This window comes from Denticeps clupeoides, unplaced genomic scaffold, assembly GCF_900700375.1.
Source record: "Denticeps clupeoides unplaced genomic scaffold, fDenClu1.1, whole genome shotgun sequence".
Lineage (NCBI taxonomy): Eukaryota > Metazoa > Chordata > Actinopteri > Clupeiformes > Denticipitidae > Denticeps > Denticeps clupeoides.
Window position 1 is genome coordinate 80,428 of NW_021629779.1, and position 15,767 is coordinate 96,194.

At 44.7% G+C, this 15,767-nt stretch overlaps 2 protein-coding genes across 5 annotated transcripts in view; one reads left to right on the forward strand and one right to left on the reverse strand.

The window, feature by feature from the left end:
• Positions 1 to 1,211: 1,211 nt before the first annotated feature.
• Positions 1,212 to 11,756, forward strand: LOC114773840 (tetraspanin-18-like). 3 transcript variants are annotated; one of them, XM_028966003.1, is made up of 9 exons: positions 1,212 to 1,281; positions 6,846 to 6,900; positions 9,680 to 9,775; positions 9,858 to 10,052; positions 10,186 to 10,260; positions 10,333 to 10,431; positions 10,878 to 11,054; positions 11,136 to 11,219; positions 11,319 to 11,756. In XM_028966003.1, the coding sequence occupies exons 2-9, from the start codon at positions 6,898 to 6,900 to the stop codon at positions 11,364 to 11,366; spliced, it is 777 nt and encodes a 258-aa protein (XP_028821836.1). In that variant the 5' UTR covers positions 1,212 to 1,281; positions 6,846 to 6,897; the 3' UTR covers positions 11,367 to 11,756. The 3 variants fall into 3 exon arrangements, 2 of the variants coding, with proteins under 2 accessions (XP_028821836.1, XP_028821837.1); XM_028966004.1 differs by having other exon boundaries at positions 1,214 to 1,281; positions 6,846 to 6,891; XR_003744484.1 differs by lacking the exons at positions 11,136 to 11,219; positions 11,319 to 11,756 and having other exon boundaries at positions 10,333 to 10,744; positions 10,878 to 11,019.
• Positions 11,757 to 15,322: 3,566 nt separating this feature from the next.
• Positions 15,323 to 15,767, reverse strand: part of spi1b (Spi-1 proto-oncogene b) — a 4,657-nt gene continuing 4,212 nt past the window's right edge. For both annotated transcript variants that reach the window (XM_028966001.1, XM_028966000.1), the window contains exon 5: positions 15,323 to 15,767. This exon is cut by the window's right edge and continues 284 nt beyond it. In XM_028966001.1, the coding sequence (XP_028821834.1) occupies positions 15,738 to 15,767 (30 nt within the window). In that variant the 3' untranslated portion in view covers positions 15,323 to 15,737.

Sequence of the window (15,767 nt, forward strand, 5' to 3'; positions counted from 1 at the left end):
TCTCACAATGACAATCACGTCACTTTCACTTCACACACACATTACTCAAGGGCCCCACAAAGATGTGTGTGTTGTGTGCTTTTCTTCTGAATATCTTGTACATCGTCCACCAGCAGGTCCGAGAAGCCCTGTCAGAGGTCATGGTCCCTTGATCTGTGGTTTCCTTGGTGGGTGGATGAAGATATTTTAGGTGGAGCGTAAAGCGTACTTTTTGATGCTGTCCTGGGTGACACTTGATAGTTTGTTCGTGGTTTTGATGTTGTGACAGAACAAGTTCTAGCAGGTGCTCTGGGGACTCGTGAAGAAGCCACCTGTATTTCTGTAACCACCATGTTAACATGTCACAGCAGCAGGATGAAGAAGAAGATACAGCCACACGGCTGTCATTCAGACCTGAACACAATCAAATTCCTCATCATTCTTATAAAATGATCCCCAGAGAGGTGATGAGGAGCAGCAGGAGGTCTGCTGTGGTGCCATTATCTTCACTGTTAATATACCACAGTGATTCTTATTGTCATAGACAAGAAATGGTGTGGAGAACTGAGAGACCTGCAGCCATCTGGTGGAGAGACGTGGAGCTGGAGTAGCACAGCCAAGGTGTAGCTGTGTAGTGACTGTGTGTGTGTTAGTGACTGTGTGTGTGTCTATGTATGTTAGTGATTGTGTGTTGTGTGTGTGTGTGTGTGTATTAGTGACTGTGTGTGTGTGTTAGTGACTGTGTGTGTTAGTGACTTTCTGTGTGTGTATTAGTGACTGTGTGTGTTAGTGACTTTCTGTGTGTGTATTAGTGACTGTGTGTGTTAGTGACTGTGTGTGTGTCTATGTATGTGTTGTGTGTGTGTATTAGTGACTGTGTGTGTTAGTGACTTTCTGTGTGTGTATTAGTGACTGTGTGTGTTAGTGACTTTCTGTGTGTGTATTAGTGACTGTGTGTGTTAGTGACTGTGTGTGTGTCTATGTATGTGTTGTGTGTGTGTATTAGTGACTGTGTGTGTGTGTGTGTGTGTGTGTGTAAAGTATTACTCCTTATTATTTCATTATACCTGTTCCTAATGAACTGGAGAGTTAATAATGAGTATTATGCTGTATTTATAAATGTGCGGAGCAGCTGTGGTGCTACTGGCTGAAATCCCTCGATAGGGGCGTGGCCTGTCAGAGTCTAGCCCCACCCGGGGTGTGTCGAAGCACGCGGAGATGAGAGGAGAGAGGAGTAGAGCAGAGAACAGCAGAGAGGAGTGGAGGAACGGAGGAACGGAGGAACGTAGTGGAGACCTGCTGGTGAGTTTCAGCTTTACATGCTTCATGTGTCCATTGTCAGTAAAAACTGTGACATTTTACAGACTTGAATCACAATTTGGTGGTAAGTGAAAAATTTGAAACGGATTTCAGAAAGCTTTATTCATGACAGAACTTTATTGTGCATGATATTTACTCAAATTTATTTTGTGTTGAGCCATGAACTTTATTTCTGGATCGCAAGGTCACCTCCAGAAACGCAATTTAATCACATTGTCATGGTTCATTAGCAGGAGGGAGCATTTTCCTTCCTCACCTCCATCTCCATCATCTCAGAAACATCCAGCCTGTCTGTCTGTCACGGTGAGATGTTGATTCAGTGGGACCTGCCCACCCTGCCAAGCCCTCCAGACATCTACAGACACAAACAGACTGAATGAACCAACAAGTCTCATGCACACACACACACACACACACACACTCACAGTACCGAAGTGTTAGCACTTCATGGAATTGTCTCAATCCAGCAGATTTAGTCCATTACACACACACTGAGTGTGTGTAGAGCCCTCACTCTCATCCTCTTTCTTCTTCATCTCCACCTTCTGCTCCGTTTCCTTGTTTTGTTGTGGACGTAGGAACAGTAGTAAAATGATGATTCTGTTTAAAGGGAACTTGATGGAACAGGATGGAAGTGACCAGGAGGTGTGTATCTGGGCCAGCTGTAGGTCTTTATAGTAAATTTGTATGGGGTAGTGTGTGTTGACACTGATGGTGTGTATACAAGTGTGTGTTGGGTGGAACCACACATGAGTACAACGTTCCCAGTTACCTGTAGTCAAAGTTTAAGTCCACTTATTGTCTTCTCACTATACACAAGTACACACAACGTTGTGAAGCTTTGGAGATTCATAGGGTGCAAAAAGACACAGTGCAAATGAAATAACTCAAAAACATGACAAGGGACATTGTGGACATTGTGCATTGACCTATAAAATAGTGCAGGTCGAGACAAATTAGAGAAACCAGGCAGAAAAGTAGCAGCAATATGACAATATATCAGTGTGTGGATGTATTTAGTATAAAGTGTATATGGTATATGATATACTATGATAATAATGGTAATAGTAGTGATATGACAGTATTTCAGTGTGTGGATGTATTTAGTATAGAGTGTATATGGTATATGATATACTATGATAATAATGGTAATAGTAGTGATATGACAGTATTTCAGTGTGTGGATGTATTTAGTATATAGTGTATATGGTATATGATATACTATGATAATAATGGTAATAGTAGTGATATGACAGTATTTCAGTGTGTGGATGTATTTAGTATATAGTGTATATGGTATATGATATACTATGATAATAATGTCAGTAGTAGTGATATGACAGTATATCAGTGTGGGGATGTATTTAGTATAAAGTGTATATGGTATATGATATACTATGATAATAATGTCAGTAGTAGTAATATGACAGTATATCAGTGTGTGGATGTATTTAGTATATAGTGTATATGGTATATGATATACTATGATAATAATGTCAGTAGTAGTGATATGACAGTATATCAGTGTGTGGATGTATTTAGTATATAGTGTATATGGTATATGATATACTATGATAATAATGTCAGTAGTAGTAATATGACAGTATATCAGTGTGTGGATGTATTTAGTATATAGTGTATATGGTATATTATATACTATGATAATAATGTCAGTAGTAGGATGTATTTAGTATATAGTGTATACGGTATATGATATACTATGATAATAATGGCAGTAGTAGTGATATGACAGTATATCAGTGTGGATGTATTTAGTATAAAGTGTATATGGTATATGATATACTATGATAATAATGTCAGTAGTAGTAATATGACAGTATATCAGTGTGTGGATGTATTTAGTATATAGTGTATATGGTATATGATATACTATGATAATAATGTCAGTAGTAGTAATATGACAGTATATCAGTGTGTGGATGTATTTAGTATATAGTGTATATGGTATATGATATACTATGATAATAATGTCAGTAGTAGTAATATGACAGTATATCAGTGTGTGGATGTATTTAGTATATAGTGTATATGGTATATTATATACTATGATAATAATGTCAGTAGTAGGATGTATTTAGTATATAGTGTATACGGTATATGATATACTATGATAATAATGTCAGTAGTAGTAATATGACAGTATATCAGTGTGTGGATGTATTTAGTATATAGTGCCATCCCCACACACTGCTCCCCGGGCGCCTGTCATGGTGCCCACTGTCACCAAGGGTGACGGTTAAATTTCACTTTGTCACCATGTGCTGTGCTTCACAATCACTTCACTTTCCATTAAGTATAAATTCATAAACTGCACATATTTTGAAAGCATCTAGTGCTGTAAAGGTTTAAAACACCTCAGAATTACACCAATACACAATTACAAATCCTGCAGCATTGCAGTGTTGACCCAGGACTGTATGGAGGTACAAGGGTTTGAGGGGTCAGGGGTCACTCACAGTATTAGTTCAAATGAATTGTGGATCTATTTTACCCATGAGCACTTTCAGCTTCCGCTCACCCAGCTAAAGTGAAGTGATTGTCACATGTGATACACAGCAGCACAGCACACGGTGCACACAGTGAGTGAGCAGTGGGCACCATGACAGGCGCCCGGGGGGGCAGTGTGTGGGGACGGGACCTTCATCAAGGGGACCTCAGTGGCACCTTGGCGGATCGGGATTCGAACCCACAACCTTCTGATTACGGGGCCGCTTCCTTAACCGCTTGGCCACCACTGACCCAGCTTGACCACCTCTGCGATCTCCATGGCAACAGATGAATGAGAGAGACGGCCTTCTGGATCATTCCGCGTCATTTTCATGTTAGTTGAATTCTTCTGTAACGATCGAGCCAGCGGCAGAAGAGGAAGCAGATGGCAGCAGATCCTGAACTGGTTTACTGTGTGCCAGGGGAAACGGGGGCATCGATCGCGTCTCCCACCACTGCCGCTGGTCTCTGGGGAGCCGCGTGCTAGTTTCAGGCTCCACCAGATCCTCCAACCTGGCAACCTGGCCAGGACCAATCAGAAGGGGCCAGGCTGTCAGAGGCTCTCTCTGGGCTTGAAGGCTGTGTGTGTGTGTGTGTGTGTGTTGGGAAATGGCTGACCTTTTACAGCTGATGCTCTGTACCCTTTTTCTCATTCCTCTGAGATTCTCTGTCTCTTTCAGCCGGAACTCAAGCCGAGTCGGGGCGTCTTCATCTGTTCCCCAGATACCCCCAGTCCAGCCAGTTTAAAGCTGGGTGACATTTTCACAAGAAAGGACATCTGCACCCCTGAAATCTAATTTTATTTCTGCTTCCTACCGAATTTCTGATGTTGCTCAGCAACTGTAGATGGAACCATTTCTCATTGCAGAAGTCCAGAAGGTCCAGCACACCTGCAGCATGTTGTGGAGTATTTCTGGTGCCTGTCCTTTATGTAACAGACGGAGGCTGATGGTGGCTGGGACGTTCTGCTCTCCTCTCTCCCTGCAGGCTGGGTGGGAAATGAACAGGCGTCCATCCCTCCGCCTCCACGTCATTTTCATTTCTCATCCGGCGCCCAGCTCGTGCTGTTGAATTGTGGGATGTTCTGACCCATGAAGGCTCCACCTCACCACCGTACCTGGCTCCAGAGACCAGGGCAGAAGTTTAGTGGAGGGGAGCTGCTCCACGTTCTGTGTTAGTGTTATAAAGAGAGACACCAGTGAGGCCGTGTGTGGAGGTGCAGGATTTCATCGCCTCTCACAAGTGTGTGTAAACAGGCCTGAGTGTGTTGTGTGTGTGCTGAGTCACCGACACACACACACACACACACACACACACACACACACACACACACACACACACAGCACTCAGCCATCTGCTCCTGATGAATTCGCCAGCCCCATCCTATTTTGTGTGTGTGTAAGGATGCACATTTATGGAAGATCAAGGGTGTGTGTGTGTGTGTGTGTGTGTGTTAGAATAATTGTGTATGTGGTGTGTGTGTGTGTGTGTGTGTGTGTGTGTGTATGCTCATCTCTGATGACATTCTCCACATGAAGTTCCCCGTCTTTCACTGCAAAGTCAGTCTAAAAAACTGACCAGGTCTCATAATGGAGAAGACTCCCTCTTCTCATCTCCACTTGAGGCAGGAGTCCAGTTTCTGTGTCATGTTCTACAGAGACTTGAGGAGATTCAGGTCCAGGTTCTAATTCTAGAACTGCTTGATTGTTGGAATTTGTCCCACTTTTATACTGATCGGATGAATCAGCACCATCTCCATGAGTCGCTGGACTGGCTGGAGCTCCAGCCAAACCTCCTGTCCTCCTGTTGTTTTTGAGGACATGGTGGAGTGACTAACCGCTTGTGGGCGCAGTCAGTGGCACATGGAACCCTGCTGAGCCCAGTGTCCTGGATCCAGTCCTGCTGGACGTTGTACAGGGGTGCGGGGCTCACTGTGGAATGACATTGTGGTTGATTTAGAAGATCTGGGTGGTGAGCAGGACGCCCGTTGACAGCCACAGATGAAATTCACCTCGTTACTGCTGACCATGTGCACCATGTCCAACAGAGACTTCATTTCACTTTTATCTCCAGTTCCCTTTACTGTCAGCGTGAGACAAGCATGGATCCACGTTGGTATGAGAACATCCAGAATATGGTTGAAATTAAGGGCACATGGAATACACCTATATATATATACACCTATATATATATATATACACACACACACACACACACACACACATATATATATCTATTCTATATAGATCTCATCTTTTAATGTGGATCACCTGATATCTGTTATCATGTGTCCAATGTGAAGATTTACTACTAATTGATCACAATTCTTCCTTCCTACTGAACTTCCTGCTTCTCTTCCTTCAGTCAGGCGTTACCCCAGATTCTGGTGATTTACATTTACAGCATTTACAAGACGCCCCTTATACAGAGCTCCTTACTATCAGTAGTTACAGGGACAGTTCACGTTTCCTCTGTCACTAAGATGAGATGAGATGAGATGAGATAAGATAAGATAAGATAAGATGATCCTTTATTAGTCCCACAAGTGGGACATTTACATCGTCATGGCAGGAAGTAGACAGTACAAGATATGAGCAGCAATATACAATAGAACGGACATGTCGACTGTATAATATAAAAGTTCACTGTAAGCAAATAATAAGCAAATAAATATTCCTAGAATAGAAAAATAAACTATTGAATGTGAATTGTAAAAATAAAAAATATGTCTGTTTATACATAAAACATGTATTTGTGAGATTGTACATATTTATAGAGTGGGTAGATATAGACATATTGATCTTAAGAGAAGAGGAGATGGTGGACTGGATGTCGAGCATGACAGCGGTTGGCAGGAACAACCTTCTGAGTCTCCGTCCCACATCGTGGTGCTGCAGCCTGCTCAGTCCAGTCAGGGTCTCCTGCATGGGGTGGGAGATGTTGTCCACCATTCTCCTGTCACTCACCAACATCCAGAGTGACTTACAACAATGTCAGTGTCAGGATCGGACCCAGCTGTGTTTTTGTCCCGTTCACAGCTGAAGACGGAGCAGGAGAAGCTGCTGAGAAGAGACACGTTTACAGGTACCTATGGTATGGAGGATTTCTTTCATCTCGATCAGCTTCATCCTGTCCCCATATTGATTATCTCTGTGATCGCGCCCATTGATCTTCATTTGTGTGATTTACTGTGCTGCCAGCGGCCTTGGGCGAATCGATTCTGGTTTGGTTTGATTCTGCTCTGACCTGACAGGGTGGTGGAGAAATGATTCCAGCCGAAGCACCGCGCAGGGACCAGCTGATTGGTTTTTTATTACCTCTCACACGTTGTGCACCATCCAGTGTGTTCACAGCCTCGCCCGCTCCGGCAATCTGAGGGTCGTTAAGCCACATTGATATTCCAGACACATCTCAGGAGCATAACTGGAGCTTCCTAGCTCAACAAACACATGCAGTCCAGCGTTTCTTCTCCATTCTGTCTCAAACCTTCAAACCTGAACCCAGATACTAGAAATGAGCAGTCTGGTTACTGTATTAACAGAATAGAATTCCTGAATAAGAATGAGGAGCTGCAGATTCATGATCTTGAAAATGTCGGTGAAGAAACTGTGGGTGAAGGAGCTTAAGTTGCCCTTATTATCCACATTTGGAGGCTTATGACCAGAAATATTCAGTGTCGGGTTCTTTTCCTCGTCTGGTCTTTTGGATCTGCAGATGGTGTAAAAACACTGATCAGTGTGTTCAATGAGTCTCTCCCCCAGACTCTGTTACACTCCAGCTGGGACCACGCTTGGATTGCAGCCTCTTCATGCTCCGAGGCCAGAAACTTTTTAGTTCTTCCTCTCAGCAAAGTTCTGACAGGTTATGGTAATGGTGGGGTAGGTGCTGGTGGTGGTGGGAGTGGAGGTGATTTTGGTGGTGGCAGTTATTGTGGTTGTGATGTTGGTGTTGGTAGTGATTGTGCTGATGGTGGTGATTGTGGTGTGGTGGTGATTGTAGTTATTGTAGTGGTGATGGTCGTGTTTGTATTAGTGGTAATTGTGGTGATGCTGGTAATGATGGTGGTGTTGGTAGTGATGGTAGTGATGGTGGTGATTGTTTTGTTTGTAGTGATTCCTGTGAGGTGGTGATGGTAGTGATTGTAGTGGTGATGGTGGTGTTGTTGTTGGTGGTGGTGTTGTTGGTAGTGATGGTATTGATTGTAGTGGTGTTGTTGGTAATGATGATAGTGATTGTAGTGGGGATGGTGGTGTTGTTGGTAATGATGGTAGTGATTGAAGTGGTGATGGTGGTGGTGTTGTTGGTAGTGATTGTAGTGGTGATGGTGGTGGTGTTGTTGGTAATGATGGTAGTGATTGTAGTGGTGATGGTGTTGTTGGTAATGATGGTAGTAATTGTAGTGGTGATGGTGGTGTTGTTGGTAATGATGGTAGTGATTGTAGTGGTGATGGTGGAGGTGTTGTTGGTAATGATGGTAGTGATTGTAGTGGTGATGGTGTTGTTGGTAATGATGGTAGTAATTGTAGTGGTGATGGTGGTGTTGTTGGTAATGACTGTAGTGATTGAAGTGGTGATGGTGGTGTTGTTGGTAATGATGGTAGTGATTGAAGTGGTGATGGTGGTGGTGTTGTTGGTAGTGATTGTAGTGGTGATGGTGGTGGTGTTGTTGGTAATGATGGTAGTGATTGTAGTGGTGATGGTGTTGTTGGTAATGATGGTAGTGATTGTAGTGGTGATGGTGGTGTTGTTGGTAATGATGGTAGTGATTGTAGTGGTGATGGTGGTGTTGTTGGTAATGATGGTAGTGATTGAAGTGGTGATAGTGGTGGTGTTGTTGGTAGTGATTGAAGTGGTGATGGTGGTGGTGTTGTTGGTAGTGATTGTAGTGGTGATGGTGGTGTTGTTGGTAATGATGGTAGTGATTGAAGTGGTGATGTGGTGTGAGCGACAGCAGCTTAATGCAGGAAAAGGCACAGGCTGGAACGTTGATGACGATGATGATTTTCAGAGGGCCAGGCTGTGGGAGATGATTTAATATTCCAGGCTCTTGCTGTGTGTGGTTTGAAGTTATTAACTAGCGCAGCTAATCATCAAAGAGTGAGGCGACCTCTGAAGCTCCAGCAGTGAGGGATCAGGTCATGGGCTCAGGTGGGAAGAGAGGTGAGGAGTAATTGAAAGAGTAAGGAGATTAGAAGATTAAAAAATGTTCTCAGAGGAAGCCCACTTCTCCTGACAGGAGGCTCTTCGGGTAAAACTCTGGGGACTCTAGATGTCACAACAGCAGCAGCATATTTCTTATACAATTTCTTACACACCATAAATTATGAAGACCTTAAACAGACCTTGGAAAATTAATCCCTGAAGGTCTGAAGTGGGTCTGTGTGGGTGTGACTGTGGTCACAGGAGAAAACATCTTGCCTGTTCTGACCACACGTTGCATCCGGCAGCTGTGACCCTGATTCGCTGTTAATGAGTCGTTAACTGAAGATTAGCATATATTAGTGTCTGCGGAGGTAATTAGGCAGGGCTACGTTCCTGCATCTTCTTCAGAGGAACCAGGATGGTTGCGTAGTTTGATGTGACAAAGCTGAAGAGAGGTGGACTAGCTGTATCCACATGAGATGGTGTGTGTGTGTGTGTGTGTGTGTGTGAGAGAACAGTACACACTGTTCTGGTGTTTGACTCATGCTGATGGTCTGTCCTCTGTAGGAGGTGTCTCATGTTCACTGGCGAGGGGTTGTTGTTTGTGGTGTGTGTGTGTGTGTGTGTGTGTGTGTTTGAGTCATGCAGTTATTTAAATAACTCGCAGTTGCTGCCTTCTGTCCTTTCCCCTTATTATCTGATTTATTTAATGATCTTCTGAATTCAACAGGGACACAGCGAGGCTTCAGTTGGAGGTCCCACAATGGAGGGAGACTGTCTCAGCTGCATCAAATACCTCATGTTCATCTTCAACTTCTTCATCTTTGTAAGTGTCCTGAGCTGCTGGAGGTGAAGGACTGTGAAACGCTCATCTTCATGCTCACCTTCTCTCCATCTCCTCTTCACAGCTTGGTGGCACCTTTCTTCTGGGTGTGGGCGTCTGGGTGCTGCTGGACCCCACAGGTTTCCGTGAGATCGTTGCAGCCAACCCTCTCCTCTTCACTGGAGTGTACGTGATCCTGGCCATGGGGTTGCTGCTCTTCCTGCTCGGGTTCCTGGGTTGCTGTGGGGCCATTCGTGAGAACAAGTGTCTTCTGCTGTTCGTGAGTTCACATAAATCCATATAAATCTTCATGAACTGTGATATCATCAGTCATCCAATCCAGGTTCTACTCTTAAACACTGTCTTTTCCTGAGTATCTGAAAATCCTGTCCCTCCTCTCTCCGTCTCTTCAGTTCTTCTTGCTCATCCTGGTCATCTTCCTGGCAGAGCTGGCAGCAGCCATCTTGGCTTTCATATTCCGGGAACATGTAAGTGTGGACCCTGTCCATCGGTGGGTTTAAAGCGGTTCCCACCTGATCCATGTCCACTTGTCTCTGCAGCTCACCAGAGAATACTTCACCAGGGAGCTGAAGCGCCACTACCAGGGCAGCAACAGCAGCGATGTCCTCTCCTCCACGTGGAACGCCATCATGTCCACAGTCAGCTGCTTCTCCTGTTCTGTTCACTCTCTGGTGTCAATGTCAATCCTGCACGTAAACCTTCTCGAGCACCTCAGAGCAGAACAATCTGGTTGGATTTTATTAATGAACTACACATCAATGGAAAAGTAGAAAAGAGTTTTTTTTTTTTTTTAGAAGTTAGTGGTTTAAAAGCTGAGTGCTGATTGCATGACACACTCACCTATGAACCAGAAGACCCAGGTTCAAACCCCACTTACTACCATCGTGTCCCTGAGCAGGACACTTAACCCTGAGTGTCTCCAGGGGGGGACTGTCCCTGTAACTACTGACTGTAAGTTGCTCTGGATAAGGGCGTCTGGTAAATGCGGTAAATGTAAATGTAACTGGGAAGCTGAGAGAAGATGAGATATCTTCTCACTACGAGCACCGCGGTGGTAAATGCTGCCTGTTGTTTGGCTCTTCAGTTCGACTGCTGTGGAGTGAACAGTCCTGAGGACTTTGACGACAGTCTCTTCAGGCTCCTCAACCAAAACAAGATTGTGCCAGAAGTCTGTTGCCAAAGAAGCGAAGTCGTCGGTGATGTGACCTCCTTCAGTAAAGAGGAGTGTCTGAAAGGCAGCGTGGTGCCGTACAACAACAAAGTCAGCACGCGAACGCACACGCAAACACACGCAGGACTCGTGCAACACGCTCCTTCATCTCCCGCCATTCCTCCCCCACAGGGCTGTTACTCCGCCGTGGTCGACTATTTCCACACGTACATCTACTTGGCCGGAGCGCTCGCCATCGTGGTGCTCACTATCGAGGTAAAGCCGGACATTCCGTGTAATGCAGCGTCCTCTTGTGGAGAAACATGGTAAGATGTGTATTAATAAAGGTGACGTGACTCTGCTCTTCGTTTCCAGCTCTTTGCCATGGTGTTCGCTCTGTGTTTATTCCGAGGAATCCAGTAGAGAACCGGAGGGATGAAGGAGAAAAAAACAGTCTTTTTCTCATTTAATGTTACTGAGACGGTATGAAGACGAGTGACGAGGGACATCACCTGACAGAATGAAGAGCACCAGGCCGCCGGCAGGATGAGATGGACACGCTGTCACCCTGGAGGAGGAACATCTCCCACCATCGTTCGTGGTGATCACCGCCTCAACTGAGCCACGCTGTTACAGTGCAAGTGTGTGTGTGTGTGAGTGTGAAAGTGTGTTTGTGTAAATATACTGTACATATGGTCTTTCTTGTGAATTGTTAAGTGTTTACAGTGGATATTTTATGTGACTTTTGCATAATATTTGCATTTGTATTGCTATATACTGGATCAATAAATGGCACTGATTGACATTTCAAAAGTCCTCCTTACAGCAGATTTTATTTAAAGCACCTTCAATGTGCTTCAAATACATTCTGATGATGATGATGATTGTGCGTCTCCTGCGTTGGGCTACAACATGGACAGCGTCCGTTTTAGCGCTATCAAGTAAAGTGTAGTGATTGTCTCATGTGATACACAGCAACACTTTGTGACTATCAGTGACTTTGTGAAGGTGGGTGGAGACAAGGCAAAGGTGTGTGTGTGTGTGTTGTGCTACATGACATGTACAGTACCAGCCAAAAGTTTAGACACCTTCTCATTCAACGTGTCTTCTTTATCTTCATGACCATTTACGTTGGTAGATTCTCACTGAAGGCATCAAAACTATGAATGAACACATGAGGAGTTCTGTACTTAAAAAAAGGTGAAATAAGTGAAAACATGTTTTATATTCTAGTTTCTTTGCTCTGGTTACTGCTTTGCACACTCTTGGCATTCTCTCGATGAGCTTCAAGAGGTCGTCACCTGAAATGCTTCTCCAACAGTCTTGAAGGAGTTCCCAGAGGTGTTTAGCACTTGTTGGTCCAGCTCACCCCAAACCATCTGGATTGGGTTCAGGTCCGGTGACTGTGGAGGTCAGGTCTCCACTTTTTGTTAAGTACAGAACTCCACATGTGTTCATTCATAGTTTTGGTGCCTTCAGTGAGAATCTACCAACGTAAATGGTCATGAAGATAAAGAAAACACGTTGAATGAGAAGGTGTCCAAACTTTTGGCCTGAACTATCTAGGGCTGCAACTAGAAAAGCATTCATTTCCAACCATTTATTCAAAAATGGAACTAAAATATTGCTCCTTGTGCTTTTATAATAATAACGAAATAAAGTAATTTGTTTGAATATCAGAACTTGTTCTCTACGCTATAATGCAGACACACACACACACACACACACACACACACACACACACACACACACACTTTCTCTCTCACTCCCTCCCTCACTCACTCAGACTCTTTTCATTGCAGTGCAGAAATGTGAGAATGTTCACGTGCTTCTGGCTCAGTTTCGCCTGCTGCAGAAAACAGCCGCTCAGACGGTGTTGATGCTACAGGGATTCAGCGGTGAGAAGTGACGTGATTGTCATCGTGAGACACTGCAGCACAGCACAGGGTGACACGGTGAAACGTGTCCTCTGTATTTAACCGTCACCCCTGGTGAGCAGTGGGCACCATGACAGGCGCCCGGGGAGCAGTGTGTGGGGACGGTACCTTCATCAAGGGGACCTCAGTGGCACCTCGGCGGTTCGTGATTGACGTCACAGCGTGGTCTGTTTTAGTACGTACGTGCACAGACCAGGCGTTAACTTCAACGCTTTTTTTAATAAAAAACGTGTCTTTCAGCGTAAAAGCACGTGTTTAGCAGGCGAATTGTGGCCATTTTGGCCGTTATGTATCGTTCCTCTACCTCCGCTCGTTTTTTATATTCCGCACCGAACTCTGCGGGCATCAGTGCGTAGAGAGAGAGAGGCCGAGTCTTCACTCCGCACTCGAATAAAGCCTAGTGGGGTAACACACTCGCCCGTGACCCAGAAGACCCAGGTTCAAACCCCACTTACTAACATCATGTCCCTGAGCAAGACACTCAACCCTGAGGAGGACTGTCCCTGTCAATACTGATTGTACGTCACTCTGGATAAGGGCGTCTGGTAAATGTAAATGTAGTGATAGATTTTTATCGATTTAATCGATTTGTCGTTGTAGCCCTACATGTATCCATGGAGAGGTGAGATGTAGAATATTCTGGGTCTGTAGTTATTTTGTGGTGGGCAGAGTTAACGGCCATGTTTTTTTTTAGTGAAACTATTGACTGATCGTCAGTTGTATTTTTGGTTTCTGAACTGTAAAATATTGTGTGACGTGTTCATCTTCTGGCCCTGGTCTTTCTAGTTTTCTTCTAGCTCCTCAGTGTGTCTTGATGTTCTGCTCCGTCCTGCTGCGCCACCACCTGCTGGAGAAGCGAATCGCTGACCTGAGCAGCAGTTTTGGGGCTTTGCTGTACACAGCGGTTTGTGGTGAGTTTGGAGGACGTGTGTCTGCAGGTGGATGACCAGGAACTCCTCTCTGGCCCACACTACCGGTTCTGATGGCTTCCAGGCTGTGTCGGCTCCTGTGGTTGAACGTGTTGTGCACGTTCTGCTTCTGCCTACTTACCATGACTTGGCGCCCCGTTCACCACGGCAGGATGACTGAGGAGGTGAGAAGATCATCCTGCTGTTCCACATGTCTGCCCGTCCATCTCTCTGCCTGTCTGTTAGGTCTCTCCATTCTCTCGTTTTTTGTCTATAGTGGTATGTGCCACTCATTCTACCCTCCAGCTGACCTCTGACCCCTAAATGACGAGATTTCTGGTCCAGGACGTGAAGGGCGTGGTCGATGACGGACGTGTTCCAGTTTCAGTTTTAAAGTGAAGGTTCTCAGACACATTTTACAGAAGATGAAATGTAAAAACGTGGGAAATGAATATGTATGTGTGGTGGTGGTGGAGGCGGTGGTGGAGGTGGAGATGGAGGCGGTGGTGGAGCCATTTTTTCCGTCTTGCGTGAGGCTGTGTCATTTCTTTTCACTTCTGCTTTTTTCTCCTGTTTCCATTTCACCAGAGGACTTTTGTATTTGAGCCGCTTTATGCTTATTTGTTATGAAATGTTATTGCACGTCTACTGTCAGATGGAAAGAAGCCCATCAGCAGACTGTCATGAGATCCTTCGTGTTTCTCTCGGATTTCTCCTTCAACAAGAGTCTAAAACTACTGAGTTTCTAACGTATAACGTACAACGTATAGAGTCCCTGACTGCAGGTATAAAAATATATATGTATAATATATGGATGTATAATATATGTATAATAGATGGATGAAGGTTAGAGAGAACACGAACTATGTCCAGAAACACTCCCGGTCCAACAGCTAGAGGACATTAACAGTCCCGGCCTTCATCCGTGGCCTCAGACGTGTGTCTTCTCTGTACTGGTACAGATGAAATAATAAAATCTATATCTGTTTAGTGGACTGACAGCTCTTCTGTGTTCTTATCACCTTTCATATGGTTCCTGGGTTCCTGTGTGGAGCTCTGACTGAACCTGATGTGGGACAGTATGGTGTGTCAGAGATGATGGGAGGTGCATGATGATGTCAGCAGAGTTCAGGAACAGTCATCTCATCACCTTGGGTGGAACTTGCGACAGCTTTCTGTGAGAACTTCCAGGAAGGACCAGGTCCAGCGTTCGATCATCACTGGTACGGTGGCCCAAACAGACAGAACTTGCTTGGGATCTACTCCACAATGGTGGACTTGTTTTTGGAAATTTGAAGTTCCATACAATAAAGCATGACATGGAGATCCCAAAAATAGGGAATATCGTCCCATTTTTATTGGTGTAAAAGACTGACATGCAGATGGGCCACCGTCCGGATCATGAATTCCATCAGACCTAATTTCCATCATAGCTGAATAAATAAGAAGATACCGTAACACCGTGGTCCTCAGGACGTGCTGGTTTTTCATACATTTCCACCTGAACCCATAATGGCATAAAACACAACACTTGGGCGATCAGGAAAGATTTAATAAGATTTATTTACAGTCTCTGGCATGCGTTTACACACTTTCCTTATTATATTTTAATTGTAAAATAGGTCCCAGGTCCTTTTTGGAAGTTCTCCTCGACGTCGCTTGATGGTGCTTTTTATTGTCCGCTGGTGTTTGTTGACGGTATAAATGGGCTCATTAATATTAATGGTCGGGTGTGTTTCTTCTGGAACTTATAAAAATAGAGATGAATTTGAGGAGCAACCAGCAGCTCACGGTTCTACTCAGGGTCTCTAGAAGTCTGGTCCTCCTCCACCCCGTGTCCTGTTGTGGTGAGGAGACCCACCTTCCGGAAAGTGAAAGTCTGAGTTCCTGCTGCTGACGTGATCGCTCAGCACTTTAATGCAGGAGGGGGTCTGAAGGCCTTTCTCCTCTCACATGTAGATCTTCCTGTCCACGTGCCC

Bases quoted from the DNA above. Each gene is read 5' to 3' on its own strand.
- LOC114773840 (XM_028966003.1), top strand. The intron at 10,053-10,185 runs GTGAGTTCACAT...CCGTCTCTTCAG, and splicing joins ACAAGTGTCTTCTGCTGTTC to TTCTTCTTGCTCATCCTGGT. The intron at 10,261-10,332 runs GTAAGTGTGGAC...TTGTCTCTGCAG, and splicing joins CTTTCATATTCCGGGAACAT to CTCACCAGAGAATACTTCAC.